At 43.6% G+C, this 18,971-nt stretch overlaps 1 protein-coding gene across 1 annotated transcript in view; it reads right to left on the minus strand.

The window, feature by feature from the left end:
- The window catches only part of LOC122540182 (dynein axonemal heavy chain 8-like), a 1,320,893-nt gene that overhangs the window by 1,264,159 nt on the left and 37,763 nt on the right, over window positions 1-18,971 (minus strand). The window contains exon 2 of the mRNA XM_043675532.1: window positions 3,156-3,322. Coding sequence (XP_043531467.1) covers window positions 3,156-3,311 — 156 coding nt within the window. The 5' untranslated portion in view covers window positions 3,312-3,322. The remainder of the gene's footprint in view (window positions 1-3,155; window positions 3,323-18,971) is intronic.

Here is an 18,971-nt window from a genome sequence, read left to right on the forward strand (position 1 = left end):
CCCTCCCACGCTGTGTGTGTGTGTCCCTCCCTCGCTGTGTGTGTGTGTGTCCCTCCCACCCCAGTCTGACCTATCACCCTCACCTTGACCTCTTTCCACCTATCACATTTCCGACGCCCCTCCCCCAAGTCCCTCCTCCCTACCTTTTATCTTAGCCTGCTGGACAAACTTTCCTCATTCCTGAAGAAGGGTTTATGCCTGAAACGTCGATTCTCCTGTTCCCTGGATGCTGCCTGACCTGCTGCGCTTTTCCAGCAACACATTTTCAACCTTTAAAGAATATTTGGAGGAACACTTGAAATATCATATCATAACATTCAGGAATATGTGACAAGTTCAGCGAAGTCAGATTAGCGCATCTTTCGTGGTAGTTATTGTTCATGCAGACTCAATGGGCCAAAGGGCCCTTCTGCACTGTATGACTCTATGACTCTATATTCCATTGTTACAACTGCTTTGTGTTATTGATATCTAGGGTAAACCCAAAGGAAAGTGGAAATAAAAGCCTACAGGATTCAACCTTTGCATTTGATGGCTTCTCCCACTGAGCAGGATATTCAATGGCTCTGCAGTCCTGGAGCTCCATTTCTCCAACCTGATTCAACCAGAACAGTTTTTTCTGAGTAACTATTGTTCCAAAATAGCTACCCTTTCAATTACTCACTCTCTCTGAGTACTGACTCATGAGAATGAATTTTGGACTGACTTCAAAAATTCACTGTTTCTTCCAGCTGCCTGCCAGGTCTGTTCATCGGCTTTATGGCTTCTACTGATGCCCAGCACACTCTTACTGTTTTATGACCAGTGCGTTTAAATGTGATTCACTGCCAGCATGATATGCATTCCAACCACCATGGTATGATATTAGTTATCAACACAAATGTACCAAACACCAAAACAATGACAGGTAAAGAAACTGCTTATTGAAGAATAAAGGTATTCCAGAAGACTTCTTTATATATAATGCAAATTACTGCAGATGTTACAATTCGTACTGAAAACCACAAATGCTGGAGATTACAACAGCAGGAGGTTGGAAGAACACAGCAAGCTGGAAGAACATCAGGAGGTGCAGAAGTCGACGTTGCGAATGTAACCCTTCTTCAGGATTGCGGTTGACTGTGGGGGGAACTGCAGATAAAGGGAGAGGCGCAGACAGGGTGGTGAAGTGGGGATAGGTGAAGACAGGTAGAGGGTACGACCTGGTTGGTCAATGCAAGGAATGAATCTGGATGGTGGTAGGGAGCAGTGGAAGGAAGGGGAGAGGCTGGGAAGGGATTCAGGGGATGGGGAGTGAGATTATTTGAAATCAGGGAACTCAGCGTTGAGTCCTCTGAAGATAAGGTATTGTTCCTCCAATAGGAGCTGGGGCTGTTTTGGCAATGGAGGAGGCCAAGGATGGTCATGTCGGAAAAAAAGAGTGGTTGGGGAATTGACATGGGTGGTGACTGGGAGGTCCGGTCAGCCCCTGCAGACCTCGCTGCGATGCTTAGTGAGCTGTTACCCGAGTTTACATTTGGTCTTCCCAATGTAGAGAAGACCACATCGGGAGCACTTGATGCAGTTAACTGGTTGGAAGAGAGGCAGGTGAACTCTGTCTCACCTGGAAGGACTGTTTGGGGCCCTGGATGGAGGTGAGGGGGAGCAGTGTACCAGCAGGATTTGCATCTTTTCTGGTTGCAGGGTAAGGAACCTTGGGCTTGGGTGGCGGGGGTGGCATGAACCAAGGACTGTCAAAAGGAACAGTCCTTGCAGAAGGCAGGGGAGGGGCACTGCATCTGCTCAGTCAAGGAGACAGTCCACTCGCGAGCATCCCAGGTGTCCACCCATTTTGAACAAAGTGCTTTTCCTCCCTCAGTCATCAAGACAGCCCTCCACCGTACCACCTGCTCTACCACTGTAAACCACCCCCCACCACACCCCCCACCCCACCCCCAACTAACGCAACAAAGACAGAGTTCCCCTTGTCCTCACCTACCACCCCACCGGTCTCTGCATCCAATGAATCATCCTCAAACTCTTCCACCAACTCCAAATAGATCCCACCACCAAGAGTATCTTCCCCTCCCCACCCTTTTCTGCTTTCCGCATTTACTGCCCATCCCTAATTACCCAGAGGTCAGTTAAGAGTCTGTGGGTCTGGAGTCACATGCCGACCAGATTCTTATACTGCTCTCTGGGCATTTAAGGGAAGAAAGGGTAGGGGGTAGATCAAAGAGGGAGGAAATAGGAGATCATGTAAGTGGTGAGGTTGGCAAAAGGGAGGGAGGATGACATGAAACTAGAAGATGTAGTAAACTATGAGGAAGATAGTAAGGAGTTACTTCAGAAGGAGTTACACAGACTATAAAATAAGCAGACACAAGACAGATAAAATATAAAGCTGAGCTACTTGAAATAATGCATTTTGATAGGAAGAATTAATCAAAATACCATTAACAAAATGGTAAACTTTAGAGAGAGTGCAGAAACAGAGAAACCTTGAGGATTTGTACACACTAATATTTGAAGGTGGTAAAATAAATTGGAAAGAATCCCTGAGGAATACAGCATAAAAGGAAGCTACTCCAGGTCTTTATAAAACACTGGTTAGGCTTCAGCTATAGCAATTACATCTACTTCCAGGCACCACACTTCTCGGAAGATGGCATGGCTTTGGCAAGGATGGAGAAAAAAATTTACTAGAATGATGTCAGGAATAATAGACTTCGGTTATGTTGAATATCTGCAGAATCTGGTGTTGTTGATCAAGCACAGAAAATTAAGAAGAAATTTAGTAGAGGAATTCAAAACTATGCATAGTTTTGATACAGAGGGGATACAATTTCTGGTACATTGGGTAGTAGCCAGATAACACAAGTTCACATAATTAATAAATGAACCAGACATGTACATGGTTTTTTTTAATATAACTATTGATTATTCTGATTTAGAATGCATTGCTTGGAAAAGTAGTGGGCATATATATAATAGAGAATAGGTTAAATATCTAACAGGAAAGAAAATGCAGTGCCATGGAGAAAGAAATTAATTGGATAGCTCAACAAAAGAAAAACAGGACAAATGCATGGGCCAGAGTAGCCTTCATATGAACTATAATTTTCTATGATGCAAGGATGCTCACTAAGAATGCTTATTATTAATTAAAGGGTTACCTGTTTTTCTTTTATGGTCTCCTGCAAAGCCACCATTCCAACAGTGCTCCTGCGGAATTTACCCGTTTTTTTCTCTGCACCAAATGAATCTAAGAGACTTGATCTGCTAACTTTTGGTAAGACACCTTCTTGTCCTGAATCACCACGGCGACTCATTTTTTCAAAGCCTTAAAAAACCAACGAGAGATTGTTATAATCCTAGTTTACTATAATATTGGACAAGACAAATTTGAGAAAGATATCTGGCTAATAGACCATAAATATTATTGTTTCAATTTGGTTACTGTGCTATCATCCACGGAACATACTCATAAGAGGCTATCAATGTATTTTCCACAAAAGGACACAAGATTATAAAAAAAGCAATGATAATATTTTTCCAAATTGTCATAAACAGCAAAAAGAAAAATTCAACTTTTTCATCCCAGCAATCTCATTTACAGACAATTAATCCTAGGGAAGTGTCACTCGTGTCTTTACTTAATTCCTTATTCAATTAACGAGGTCACAAGCATTTCCTTTCAGCAAATTTCTACAAGCTCACACATATGATTTTCTCTGTCTCTCGCTGAGAGAGGCAGACACAGACTAAATTTATTGATTTTTATCACTAAACTCCAAGAAGAAACTAAGGGCTTTTTGCAATTACTTCGACACTGTTCAACAGCACATTTACTGGAATTGAACTTTTGTTCTGAATTTAATCTGCTTCCAGACTCTCTTCATCCACCCAACTCCTCTCGTTTTCTTCAGGTCAGAGGGATAACCATGGGAATCCATATGCATCTCAGTTTTGCCTGTCTCTTTATGAGGTACATGGAACATTCCTTGTTCCCAGCCCCATCCACAATTCCTTCTCCAGGATATTGATTATATCATCAGAGTCGCTTCCTTCTCTCACCTGGAATTGGAAAGGTTTGTCGATTTTGCTTCCAATTTCCATCTTGCTCTCACTTTCCCCGGTCCATCTCTGACTCCTCCCTTCCCTTCCCCAACATCTTGGTTTCCATTTCTGGGGGCTGGCCACCAATATCCACTACAAAGCCACCGACTCCCACAGTCAGCTTGACTATACATTCTCACACTCTGCTTCCGATAAACACTCTATTCCATTGTCCCAATTCCTCCATTTCCATCACATCTGTTCCGATGATGCCAATTTCAACAAAGGACCCTTTGTCCACGTTCTTCCTCATCAGAGGATTCCCCCACACCATTGTAGACAGGGCCCTCAGCCAGGTCTGACCCATCTCCCACATTTTGGGCTTCACCCCCTCTCTTCCCTCTCACAACATTGATAGAGTCCCACTCTTCCTTACTCACTATCCCAACAGCATCCATATCCAGAGGTTAATTTGCTGCCATTTCTGCTACCTCCAGTGAGATGCCACCACCAGACACATATTCCCCTCCCTCTCCCTTGTCAGCCTTCCACAGGGACTGTTCCCTCTGGGGCACCCTGGTTCACTCTTCCTTCACTCTTAATACCTCACTCCACAACCCGCAGCACTTTCCCCTACAACCACAGAAGATGCAACACCTGCCTGTTTACTTCCTCCCTCCTCAATATCCAAGGGCCTAAACACACCTTCCAGATGAAGTAGTGCTTTACCTGCATAGACTCTAACCTATTTCATTCGCTGCTCACAATGTGGTCTCTTCTACATTGGGGAAACAAAGGGTCGACTGGGTAACCACTTTGCAGAATATCTATGTTCTGTCCACAAAAAAGTTCCTGAGCTTCCAGCTCTTTGCCACTTCAACACGCCACCCTGTTCCTTGGCCAACATCTCTGTCTCAGGCTTGCTGCAGCCCTCCAAATGAAGTTCAGCACCTCATTTTCCACTTGGGAACTTGTCAGCCTTCTGGACTCAATCTCAAGTTCTACTGGTTTGGGTGTTTAGCTCTTCCATGTTCTTAGCCCAACCCCACACTTCAGACCTTGTTATCTTACAGTCTATTATTACAGACAACCCATTGTTAGTTACTAATAGTCCCCATTAACAGCTATTCACCCTTCAAGCTAGATCATTATCCACTCTTGTCTGTCCAACTGTTCTTCTCTCTCTTCATTTACTCCTTACCCCTCCTAACAAATCTATCTTCTGCATATAAATCAATATTTTGCTAGCTACTGTGCTTTTCTCTCCACAGAAGCTGCCAGATCTGCTGAGCTTTTCCAGCAATTTCTGTTTTTGGTTCTCTCCATCTAATCACCCTGGTTTCAAAATCTTACCTGAGTGAACACTTAAGCAAATATATCAGCAGGTAGTTTGTCTGCTCATTCAGCTAAAATTATATGAATTCATAGAAATGCTGCTTAACCTACCTGAAAAAAAAAATTCTGACCTCACTGGGGTAATCCACTGGAAAGCAAAGCTCCACTATTCCTAGGGACATCATAAGATATCACTGAAGTAAGCAAATTCTCCAACATATCTTAGAACATAGAACATTTCAGCACAGTACAGGCCCTTCGCCCCTCGATGCTGCGCCGCTCTGTGAAACCAATCTGAAACCCATCTAACCTCCACTATTCCATTCTTGTCCATATGCCTACCCAATGACCATTTAAAGTTGGAGAGTCCACAACTGTTGCAGGCAGTGTGTTCCATGTCCCTACTACTCACTGAGTAATGATACCACCTTGACATCTATCCTATACCTATCACCCCTCAATTTGACGCTATGCCTCCTCATGCTAGCCATCTTCCTTTTCAAAAAAAGAACAGAAACATATACTCAGAAAATAGGAGCTGGAGTAGGACAGTCAGCCTTTCCAGCCTGCTCCGCCATTCAATAAGATCATAGCTGATCCTTTTCCTCGATGTCATATCCCCACTTCCTCTCCACTCCCTATGATGTCTTAAAAATCTAAATGTTTATTTATCTCTGCCAGTGTAATACATTTATTTAAAATGGGAAGAAGACAAAAAAGTAACTATAAGCCAGTTCGTCAATTTATTGGTAAAGTCACAGATTTGTACAGTCATAAAGCTGTAAGCACAGAAACTGATCATTCAAACTGGTCTGCGCTCAATAGATATCCTAAACTGATCTAGTCCCATTTGGCCCCATACCCTCTAAATCTTCCTATTCATGTACCCATCCAGGTAACTTAAATGTTGTAATTGTACCTCCACCACTTCCTCTGGTAGTTCATTCCATACATTCACCACCCTCTGGATGAAAAAGTTGCCCTTCCTGAATAAACAAATCTGTTCATTCATTATGAGAGCTTGTTGTTTTTGAATTGCTGTCAAGTTTCCTATATTACAAAAGTGATACATTTCAAATGTACTGCAATAGTATAAAACACTGTTAGCTTGTGATTATGAAAGACACTGAAAAGAATTTTGCCCTCAATGGAGATGGCGAGACAAGGAACAAGAAGGGGATATAAATAGAATCATAAAATACCTGCAGTGTGGAAATTGGCTTTTTTGTCCATTGAGACCACACCGATTCTCCAAAGAGCATCCCACCCAGATCCAATCCCCTGTCCAAAGAGATACTTGGCCCCTTCTCACCACCTCACCAACTACATTCTGGGAAGAAGGCGTTCTTGAAACTTTCTTAACCTGCCATCAATTAGGCCAGTACTGGTCATTTTTTGGTCAATTAAGGGGCTCAATTTACCACTTTCTTAATTACCTCCATTCCTGCTGGGGCAAGCTGCCTATATAAGTCAAGTTGTTGGGGTGGAGAGTGGGGTGTTAAGACTGTAAGACCAGAAGACATAGGAGTGGAAGCAAGGCCATTCGGCCTATCGAGTCCACTCCTCCATTTAATCATGGCTGATGGGTACTTCAAGGGTTTAGATCAGAGTGGTGCTGGAAAAGCACAGCAGGTCAGGCAGCATCCGAGGAGCAGGAAAATCAATGTTTCGGGCAAAAGCCTGATGAAGGGCTTTTGCCCAAAGCGTTGATTTTCCTGTTCCTCGGATGCCGCCTGACCTGCTATGCTTTTCCAGCACCACTCTGACGTAAACTCTGGTTTCCAGCATCTGCAGTCCTCACTTTTGCCCTGATGGGTACTTCAATTCCACTTACTCACACTCTCCCTATAGTCCTTAATTCCTTGCGAGATCAAGAATTTATCAATCTCTGCCTTGAAGACATCCAACGTCCCGGCCTCCACTGCGCTCCGTGGCAATGAATTCCACAGGTCCACCACTCTCTGGCTGAAGAAATGTCTCCTCGTTTCCGTTCTAAATTGACCCCCTCTAATTTTAAGGCGATGCCCACAGGTCCTAGTCACCCTGCCTAACGGAAACAACTTCCCAGCGTCCACCCTTTCTAAGCCATTCATTATCTTGTATTAGATCTCCCCTCAACCTTCTAAACTCCAATGAATATAATCCCAGGATCCTCAGCCAATCATCCAATGTTAGGCCTACCATTCCAGGGATCATCCATGTGAATTTCCGCTGGACACACTCCAGTGCCAGTATGTCCTTCCTGAGGTGTGGGGCCTAAAACTGGGCACAGTATTCTAAGTGGGGCAGAACTAGAGCTTTATAAAGTCTCAGAAGCACATTTCTGCTTTTATATTCCAACTCTCTTCAGATAAATGACAATATCACATTCGCTTTCTTAATCATGGACTCAACCTGCAAGTTAACCTTTAGAGAATCCTTAACTGGCACTCCCAGATGCCTTTGTACTTTAGCTTCACGAAATTTCTCACTGTTTAAAAAATAGTCCATGCCTGTATTCTTTTTTCCAAAGTGCAAGACCTTGCACTTGCTCACGTTGAATTTCAACTGCCATTTCCTGGACCACTCTCCTAAATTGTAAATTGTTCTGCAACCTCCCCACCTCCTCAGTATTACCTGCTAGTCTGCATAGCTTCATATCATCGGCGAACTTTGCCAGAATGCCCCCTGTCCCTTCATCCAGATCATTAATATATAAACTAAACAGCTGCGGCGCCAACACTGAACCCTGCGAGACATCACTTGTCATCAACTGCCGTTCCAAAAAATAACCTTTTATCCCAACTTGCTGCCTTCTGTCAGACAGCCAATCCCTAATCCATGCCAGTAGCTCACTCGAACACCATGAGCCCTCACCTTACTCAGCAGCCTTCCGTGAGGCACTTATCAAAGGCCGTTTGAAAGTCTAGATAGATGACATCCACTGGCTTTCCCCGGTTTAACCTACTTATTTTCTCTTCAAAGGATTCTAACAGGTTTGTCAGGCACGACCTCCCCCTACTAAATCCATGCTGACTTGTTCTAATCTGACCCTGCACTTCCAAGAATTTAGAAATTTCATCCTTAATGATGGATTCCAGAATTTTACCCACGACCGAGGTTAGGCTAATCAGCCTATAGTTTTCTATCTTTTGTCTTGATCCTTTCTTGAACAAGGGAGTTACAACAAAAATTTTCCAATCATCTGGGACTTTCCCTGACTCCAGCGATTTTTTAAAGATCACAGTCAGCATCTCCGCTATTTCCCCAGCCACCTCTCTCAGAACTCTAGGATGTAGCCCATCAGGGCCAGGAGATTTATCGATTTTTAGACCTTTTAGCTTTTCTTTTTGTAATAGCTATCATACTCAACTCTGACCGTGACTTTCCTTATTTGTTGGTACATTACTCATGTCTTACACTGTGAAGACTGACGCAAAGTACTTATTACGTTTTTCAGCTATTTCCTTATCTCCCAGCACTAGCTTCGACCATCAGTTTGGAGCGGTCCAATTTCTATTTTTGCCTCTTGTTTGTTTCTTACTTATTGAAAGAAACTTTTACTATCATTTCTAATATTACTGGCTAGCTTATCTTCATATTTGATCCTCTTCTTCCTTATTTCTTTCTTTGTTTTTGTAATCTTCCCAATCTTCTGATTTCCCAGTGCTCTTGGCCACTTTATAGGCTCTCTCTTTTTCTTTGATATATTACCTGACTTCCTTTGTCAGCCATGGCTGTCTAACTCCTTCCCGGATAATCTTTCTTTTCTTTGGGATGAATCTCTGTACTGTGTCCTCAATTACACCCAGAAACTCCTACCATTGTTGCTTTACAGTCTTCCCCAATAGGCTCTGCTTCCTGTTGATTTTTGTCAGTTCCTCTCTCATGCCCCTGTACTTAGCTTTATTTAATTGTAACACCATTACATCTGATTTTGCCTTCTCTCTTTCAAACTGCAGGCTGAACTCTACCATATTATGATCGCTGCCTCCTAAGTGTTCCCTTACTTTAAGATCTTTTATAAAGTCTGGCTCATTATATAGAACTAAGTTCAGAATAGTCTGCTCCCTTGTGTGCTCCATTACAAGCTGTTCCAAAAAGCCATTCCTGTAAGCATTCCATGAAATCCCTTTCTTTGGACCCACCAGCATCATTATTCACCCAGTCCACCTGCATATTGAAGTACTCCATGATCACCATGACCTTGCCTTTCTGACATGCCCTATCTATTTCCTGGTACATCTTGTACTCCTGGTCCTGACCACTGCTGGGAGGTCTGTACATAACTCCCATTATGGTTTTTTTGCCTTTGTGGTTCCTCAACTCCACCCATAGAGACCCCACACCACGTGACCCTATATCATTCAGTGCCATAGATTTAATCTCATTCTTAACTAACTAGGCAACCCCGCCCCTCTGCCCATCTCCCTGTCTTTTCGATAAGTTAAACATCCTTAAACATCCTTGGATCACAAGTTTAAAGAGTTTAAAATTAGAGTTTATTAAAAAATATATAATAGCAGAACATTTAAGAATACATAAAATGATCAAGCATTATCAGCATGGCTTCATAAAGGGAAATAATTAGATTAGATTACCTACAGTGTGGAAACAAGTCCTTTGGCCCGACAAGTCCACACTGACCCTCCGGAGAGTAAACCACCCATTTCCCTCTGTCTAATGCACCTAACACTATGGGCAATTTTAGCATGGCCAATCTACCGAACCTGCACATCTTTGGACTATGGGAGGAAACCGGGGCAAACCCACGCAGACACTGGGAGAATGTGCAAACTCGGCACAGACAGTTGTCCGGGAGTGGAATAGAATCCAGGTCCCTGGCACTGTGAAGCTTCAGTGTTAACCACTGAGCCACCATGCCGCCATAATGCATGGCTTCTTCCGAGAATTCTTTGAGTAGGCAAAAAAACTAGCAGAATAGCTAAAGATCTGAATTTGGTGACAAGTCAGTAAGGTTGTGTATTCAGTTCCTGGAATATTATCTGTTGTTGATAAGTTTGATTTAGTTGACAAGGTACACAATAGCAGGGGAATTTGGCCCATGGAATTATTCTCCTGCAATGTGTGCAAAACTACAGACACTTCCAGAGTCCATGGTGACTATGTATGTAGAAAGCATGTTCAGCTGCAGCTCTTTATTTGCCGCATGGGACACCTGAAGCTGATGGACTCACTATGGAGCATCTATGAGATTGAGAATGTCATGGATGCCACATGTAACAAGTTGGTCACACCACCAGTATGGGCCACACAGACAGAGAAGAGTTGGGTCTGCAGCAGGAAGATATTAAGCATGGGCAGGCAATGCTAGAATCCCCTCTGGCTCTTGCCCTGTCAAAGGGGTATAATATTTTGGATACTATTAGATGGGAGATTGCATTCTAGGGAAAACTGACAAGGATCAGTGACACCACAACTGACATTGTTGGACAGCCGGGAGGGACAAAGTTTGGGTGAGCAGTAGTGGGCGGCACGGTGGCACAGTGGTTAGCACTGCTGCCTCACAGCGCCAGAGACCTGGGTTCAATTCCCACCTCAGGCGACTGACTGTGTGGAGTTTGCACATTCTCCCCGTGACTGCGTGGGTTTCCTCCGGGTGCTCCGGTTTCCTCCCACAATCCAAAAATGTGTAGGTTAGGTGAATTGGCCATGCTAAATTGCCCGTAGTGTTAGGTGAAGGGGTAAATGTAGGAGAATGGGTCTGGGTGGGTTATGCTTCGGCGGGTCGGTATGGACTTATTGGGCCGAAGGGCCTGTTTCCACACTGTAGGTAATCTAAAAAATAGTGCTAGAGGATTCTACCATCAGGGACACAGATAGGCATTTCTGTGGACACAAACAAGACTCCAGAATGGTGTATTGCCTCTCTGTACAAGGATGTCCTTGAGTGGAAACAGGATATTCTGAAAGATGAGGGTGAGCAGCCAATGGTTGTAGTCTATATTGGTATTAATGACATAGGGACAAAGAGAGATGAGTTCCTAAACAGGGAGTTCAGCAAGGTGGGTAGGAAGCTGAAATGCAGGACCTCTATGGTTGTTATCTTAGGAGGATTATTCAAAGTGCTATATGCCAGTGAGTCGAAGAGTGTGGTGCTGGAAAAGCACAACCAGTCAGGCAGCATCTGAGGAGCAGGAGAGTCAACATTTCGAACTTCATCAGGAATGAGGGGAAAACCCAAGGGGGCTGAGAGATAAATAAGAGGGGGTTGGGCTGGGGGAAGGTAGCTGGGAATGCGATAGGTAGATGAAGGTGGGGGTGAAAGTGATATGTCAGAGAGGAGGATGGAGCAGATAGGTGGGAAGGAAGATGGATGGGTAGGACAGTTCAAGAGGACGGTGCAGAGTTGAAAGGTTGGATCTAAGATATGGTGGGGGAGGGGAAATGAGGAAACTGGTGAAATCCACATTGATCCCAGATGGTTGGAGGGTCCCAAGGCGGCAGATGAGGCGCTCTTCCTCCAAGGGGTCAGTTGGCTAGAGTTTGGTGCTGGAAGAGGACAGGAGGGAGAGTTAAAGTGTACTGCCACAGGGCAGTGGAGTTGTTTCATGCAGGTGTCTCAGAGGTTCTCTGAAACATTCCACATGTTGGCATCCTGTCTCCCCAAAGTAGAGGAGACCACATCGAGAACAACGAACACAGTACATGACATGTGTTGAAGTACAGGTAAATCTCTGTCATATGTGGAAGGATCCTTTGGGATCTTGGATGATGGTGAGAGGGAGGTATGGGCATAGGTTTTGCACTTCTTGCGATGGCAGGAAGGTGCCATGAGTGGAGAGTGGGTTGGTGTTAGACGTGGACCTAACAAGGAATTGCGGAGGGAATGGTTTCTCCAGAACACAGATAGAGGTGGGGAGGAAAATATATCCATGGTGGTGGGGTCTATTTACAGGTGGCAGAAGTGGCAGAGGATGATGCAATGTATCCGGAGGTTAGAGGCCTCCTTCTTCAAAGATCGCAATTTCCCCTCCCACATGGTCAATGATGCCCTCCAGCACATCTCCTCCACTTCCTGCACCTCTGCCCTTGAACCCATCTCTCCAATCGCAAGGAGGACAGAATCTGCGTGGTCCTCACCTTCAACCCCACCAATCTCTAGGTACATCGCATCATCCTCTCCCATTTCTGCCAACTATAAACAGACCCCATTACCAGGGATACATTTCTCTCCCCACCCCTAACTGCATTCCAGATAAGGAAAATCCCAAGGTGGTTTAGAGCAAGAGTGTACCTATATGCATGGAGCTGGAGGAAGTGGGCGAGGTCCTTAATAAATAAATTTGGGCGGCACAGTGGCACAGGTGGGCGGCACGGTGGCACAGTGGCACAGGTGGGCGGCACGGTCGCACAGTGGTTAACACTGCTGTCTCACAGTGCCAGAGACCCGGGTTCAGTTCCCGCCTCAGGCAACTGACTGTGTGGAGTTTGCACATTCTCCCCGTGTCTGCGTGGGTTTCCTCCGGGTGCTGCGGTTTCCTCCCACAGTCCAAAAATGTGCAGGTTAGGTGAATTGGCCGTGCTAAATTGCCCGTAGTGTTAGGTAAGGGGTAAATGTAGGGGTATGGGTGGGTTGCGCTTCGGAGGGTAGATGTGGACTTGTTGGGCCGAAGGGCCTGTTTCCACACTGTAACGTAATCAAATCTAATCTAATGTACTTTGCATTGATAGTCACAAAGGAAAAGAACATGATGGATGTTGAGTCTTGATACGGTATGTTGATACTCTAATGCATGTAAATATAACTACAAAGTTACAACTACTACAGAGACATGCTTCAGAGAGGGACAAGACTGGCAGATTGACATTCCAATGTACAAATGTTTCAGGCAAGATAGAGAGAGATGTTAAAGAGTTTAGGGAGTTGCAATACTGATAAAGAAGGATATCATAGCTATACTGAGGAAGGACACCTTGGGGTGACTCACATGGGTAGACCTCATTAATGGGAATCACTTTGATGAGATTGTACTGCAGGTCTTCCAACTGCCTGAGGATGATAGACAAACAAATGAATGGGCAGATTATGGAAAATTGTAAGAACAACAGGGCTTGTTATCATGGGTGATTTTAATTTCCCCGATATTGACTGGGACGTCCTTTGTGCCAGGAACTTGGATAGGGGATAGAATTTGTTAGGCGTGTCCAGGATGGTTTTTTGAAATAATACGTAAATAGTCCAACTTGGATGAGGCTTACTAGAACTAGTATTAGGGAATGAAAATAATGGATATTTCAGTGGGGGAGTATTTCTAGAATAGTGACCATAATTCTTTAAGTTTTAAGTTACTTATGGATAAGGATAAGAGTAGTCCTCAGCTGAAAGTACTAAACGGGTGGAAGGCTAACTGCCACAATATTTGGTAAGGACTGGGAATGTAGATGGCTTGAGCAGGATTATTTAAGGGTCGATCAGCATCTGGCACTTGGGAATCTTTTAAAAGCCATTTGATTAGAGTTCAGGACCAAGATGTTCCTGTGAAAATGAAGGTTAAGGATGGCAAGATTTGGGAACCTTGGACAAAAGAAATTGAGAGCTTAGCCAAGAATAAAAAAAAGGAGGCAAACATAAGGACTAGGAAATCAAAGATAGACAGAGTCACAGAAAAAAAAGGTTGCAGGTAAGAACTCAAACAATGAATCTTGAAGGCTAAAAGGGGCCATTTCTTTGCCTGTCTTTGGCAAACAGGATTAAGGAAAATATCAAGCTGTTTTCTAAAAAGATTAAGGTACAAGCATATAGCTAGGGACAGGACAGATTCATTCAAGGTCAAAGCAGGGAACTTATGTGTGGAGCCACAGGATGTGGGCGATGTCCTTTTGCACAGGTATTTACAAAGGAGAAGAACGTGGTGGATGGTGAGTTACAGGGGGGCTATGTTGATATTCTATGCTATGCCAATATAAAAAAAGGTGTTGGGTGTTTTGAAAAGCATTAAGGTAGTCAAGTGCCAAAGACCTGTCGGAATGCTGAGAGATGCATGTGAGGAAATTGGGGCCTTGAGTGAAATCTTTGCATCCACCTTAGTCACAGGAGAAGTCCCAGAGAACTGGAGAATAGCCATTGTTGTTCCTTTGTTTAAGAAGGGCAACAGGAATAATCCAGGAATTACAGGGTGAGCCTTATATGGTAGGGAAATTATTGGAGAAGAATCTTAGGGACAGGATTGACTCACATTTGGAAAAATAGGCACCTATTACTGATAGGCAGCCTGGCTTTGTGCAGGGAAAGTAGAGTCTCACAAGTATGTTTGCGTTTTTTGAGGAGCTGACAAAGATGATTGATGAGGGCAGGGCAGTGGATATTGTCTACATAGATTTTGGCAAGGCCTTTGACAAGGTCCCTCCTGGAAGCCTGATACAAAAAGGTGAAGTCACATGGGTCCACAGTAAGCTGGATACAGAACTGGCTTAGATATACAAAATAGAGAGTAGCAGTGGAAAGGAGTTTTTTCTGACTAGAGATCTGTGGCCAGTACAAGCCAATGCACAATTTATTCTGCCAAAAGAATTGGAAAGAGAAAAGTAATGTGACAGAGCATTTGCACAAGCTAAAGAGACTTTGTTAAAGTTAGAAGCCCTGACCCCCTTTGACCTAAAGTTACCTATCCAACTAGCATGCAATGGAGTGGGAGCAGTTGTTTGTCACCCATTACCCAATGGTGTAGAGAAGTCAATAGCTCTTGCATCAAGCTCTTTAAAAAAGAGAAGCAAACTATATACAGATAGAAGAAGAAGCTCTAGGAATCATTTTTGGCATTACATGATATCACTGATACCTGCATTGCTGGAAATTTACCCTACTAAAAGATATTAAACCTTTGAGCACAATATTTGGGCCTCAGACAGGGATACCTCTCTAGCATTGAACCATATGCAGAGGTATGCATTGTTGCTGTCAGTTCATACTTACATAATGAAATTATCAGCAAAACAACTTACATGTGAAATGTTGACAGGTTCTCAGAATTATCTTTGCCAAATGATGACAACAAACAGAGGGAGGAATTGGCTAAAATAGACTTTGGATTCCAGCAACTACAGGTTTTTTTTGTCTCTAAAGTAGACTGGAAGCAAAGACTTCATGGAAGGGACAGTTGACAAAGGGTGGAAGACTTTCAAAGCAATTTTTCGAAGTGCTCAGCAAAAGTACTGGGTGACCGCCATATCCACGGAGTCAGTTTCTGCGGTTTACTGCAGCCCAAACATATTACATGGAACATTCCATTACAGGGACCGGGGGCTGCCAGGGAGATAAATTTCCCATTTAAATTAATGGGTTCATCACTATCGGTGGTTTTGGGCTTCCATGGTAGGTCTTGGAACGTATTCCCCATGAGTACAGGGGGGACTACTGTATATACCAGTAAAAAATTGAAGGACTATAGGAAAGGGGGTAATCTGCCATAGGTCTCTAAGGCAATAAGGGAGGCTATCAAATTGAAAGAGATGGCATACAAAGTGGCCAAGATAAGCAGGAAATTAGAAGATTGGGAAAACTTTTAAATGTCAAGAGAAAGTCACAAAAAAAGGTATAAAGAAAAATATGATAGTTTACTCTCATAATCTATCTAAGAATATAAATATAGAAAGCACGAGTTTCTATAAATATATAAAACGAAAAAGAGTGGCTAAGGTAAATATTCCACCTTGAGAGAATGAGAAGAAGGATTTACTAATGGGATATAAGGAAATGGCCAAGGCACTGACCAAGTATTTTGCATCAGTCTTCACAGTAGAGGACACTAATACCATGCTAGTAATCGACAAGGAGACAAAGATGGGTGAGGACCTGGAAATAATTATCATCATGAAAAAAGTAATGTTGGGCATGCTAATGGAGCTAAAAGGTAGAAAAATCTCGAGGCCCTGATGGAAGACATCCTAGGTGCTAAAAGAGGTGGCAGGAGAAATAGCAATACACTTGTGATAATTTTCCAACATCAAATATGACGCCAGTGTTAAAAAAAAAAGGAGGTAGACAAAAGATTGGGACATATAGACTAGCTAGCTTAACTTCTGTAGTGGGGAAATACTTTAATCTATTATCAAGGAAGAAATAGCAAGGCATCTAGATAGAAATTGTCTTGTTGAGCAGACACAGTATGGGTTCATGAAAGGCAGATCATGCTTAAGTAATGTACTGGAACTCTATGAAGATATTACAAGCATGGTGGATGATGGGGACCCAGTAAATGTGGTGCATCTAGATTTCCAAAAGGCATTCAATAAGGTGACAATCAAAAGCCTGCTGCGTAAGAAAAAGATGCATTGTATTATGTGCAACATATTAGCATGGAAAGAGGATTAGTTATAGAGTCAGAGTCATGGAGTCATGGAAACAGACCCTTCAGTCCAACTTGTCCATGCCGACCAGATAACCAAATCTAATCTAGTCCCATTTGCCAGCACTTGGCCAATATCCTTTCAAACCTTCCCTCTTCATATACCCTTCCACATGTCTTTTAAATGCTGTAACTGTATAAGCATCCACCACTTCCTCTGGCAACTCATTCCATACACATACTACCCTCTGTGTGAAAAGGTTGCCCCTTAGGTCTCTTTTATATCTTTCCCCTCTCACCCTAAACCTATGCCCTCTAGTTCTGGACTCTCCCACACCAAGGAAAATACTTTGTCTATTTAGGTAAAAACAATGGCTGCAGATGCTGGAAACCAGATTCTGGATTAGAGGTGCTGGAAAAGCACAGCAGTTCAGGCAGCATCCGAGGAGCAGTAAAATCTTGTCTATTTATCCTATCAATGCCCCTCATGATTTTGTAAACCTTTATAAGGTCATCCCTCAGCATCCAACGCTCCAGAGAAACAGCCCCAGCCTATTCAGCGTCTCCCTACAGCTCAAATTCTCCAATCCTCGCTACATCCTTGTAAATCTTTTTTGAACCCTTTGACGTTTCACCACATCCTTCCAAAAGGAGACCAGAATTGCATGCAATATTCCAAACATGACCTAACCAATGTCCTGTACAGCCGCAATATGAACTCCCAACTCCTAAACTGAATGCTCTGACCAGTAAAGGAAAGCATACCAAATGCCTTCTTCACTTTCATATCTACCTGCAACTAACTGACAGGAAGCAAAGATAAATGAGTGCTATTCTGGTTGGCAATCAGTAACTAGTGTTGTGCCTCAGGAATTAGTGTTGGGACCGCAATTATTCACAATTTACTTATATGATTCAGAGTTGGGGACCACGTCTAGTGTCTCAAAGTTTGCAGATGACACTAAGATGAGTGGTAGAGCAAAGTGTACAGAGGACTGTAAAACTTTGCAGACGGAAATTGTTTAAGTAAGTGGGCAAAGGTCTGGCAGATGGAGTACAATGTTGATAAATGTGAAGTCATCCATTTTGGTAGGAACAACAGTAAAAAGGACCATTTGAATGGTAAAATATTGCACCACGCTGCTGAGCAGAGGGACCTGGGTGTCCTTGTGCATAAATCATAGAAGGCTGGTCTGCAGGTACAATAACTAATTAAGAAAGCAAATGAAATTTTTTGCTTCATTGCTAAAGGGATTGAGTTTAAAAGCAGGGAGGTTATGTTGCAGATGTATAGGATGCTGATGAGGCCACGCCTGGAGTAGTGTTTACAGGTCTGGTCTCCTTACCTGGGAAAGGATATCCTGGCACTGGAGAGGGTGTGCAGAGAAGGTTCACTGGCGTGATTCTGGAATTGAGAGGGGTTGGCTTATGAGGAGATACTGAGTTCAAAGTTTGTGCGAAGATTTGTAGCTCGGGTGCTCGTTGTTGTGGTTCTGTTCGCCGAGCTGGAAGTTTTTGTTGCAAACGTTTCGTCCCCTGGCTAGGCGACATCATCAGTGCTTGGGAGCCTCCTGCGAAGCGCTTCTTTGATGTTTCCTCCGGTGTTTATAGTGGTCTGTCCCTCTGCCATAACGGCACACAAACCAACAGCCACGCTCAGACAACAACTCACCAAAACAAAGGACCCAATACCCAACATGAGCAAGACGAATGTAGTGTACAAAATACCATACAAGGACTGCACAAAACACTATATAGGACAAACAGAAAGACAGCTAACAATCCGCATACATGAACATCAACTAGCCACGAAACAACACAACCAGCTATCCTTAGTAGCCACACACACAGACAACAAGCAACATGAATTCGACTGGGACAACACTACTATCATAGGGCAAACCAGACAGAGAACAGCCAAGGAAGTCCTAGAGGCATGGCATGCATCCACAAACTCCATCAACAAACAATTCCTAGAGGCATGGCATTCATCCACAAACTCCATCAACAAACAATTCCTAGAGGCATGGCATTCATCCACAAACTCCATCAACAAACAATTCCTAGAGGCATGGCATTCATCCACAAACTCCATCAACAAACAATTCCTAGAGGCATGGCATTCATCCACAAACTCCATCAACAAACACATCAACCTGGACCCAATATACCAACCACTACAGCGGACAGCTGAAACTGACAACCGGAAGCGGCAGGGACAGACCAATATAAACACCGGAGGAAACATCAAAGAAGCGCTTCGCAGGAGGCTCCCAAGCACTGATGATGTCGCCTAGCCAAGGGACGAAA

Source organism: Chiloscyllium plagiosum, chromosome 3 (assembly GCF_004010195.1).
Source record: "Chiloscyllium plagiosum isolate BGI_BamShark_2017 chromosome 3, ASM401019v2, whole genome shotgun sequence".
In the NCBI taxonomy this organism is placed as follows: Eukaryota; Metazoa; Chordata; class Chondrichthyes; order Orectolobiformes; family Hemiscylliidae; genus Chiloscyllium; species Chiloscyllium plagiosum.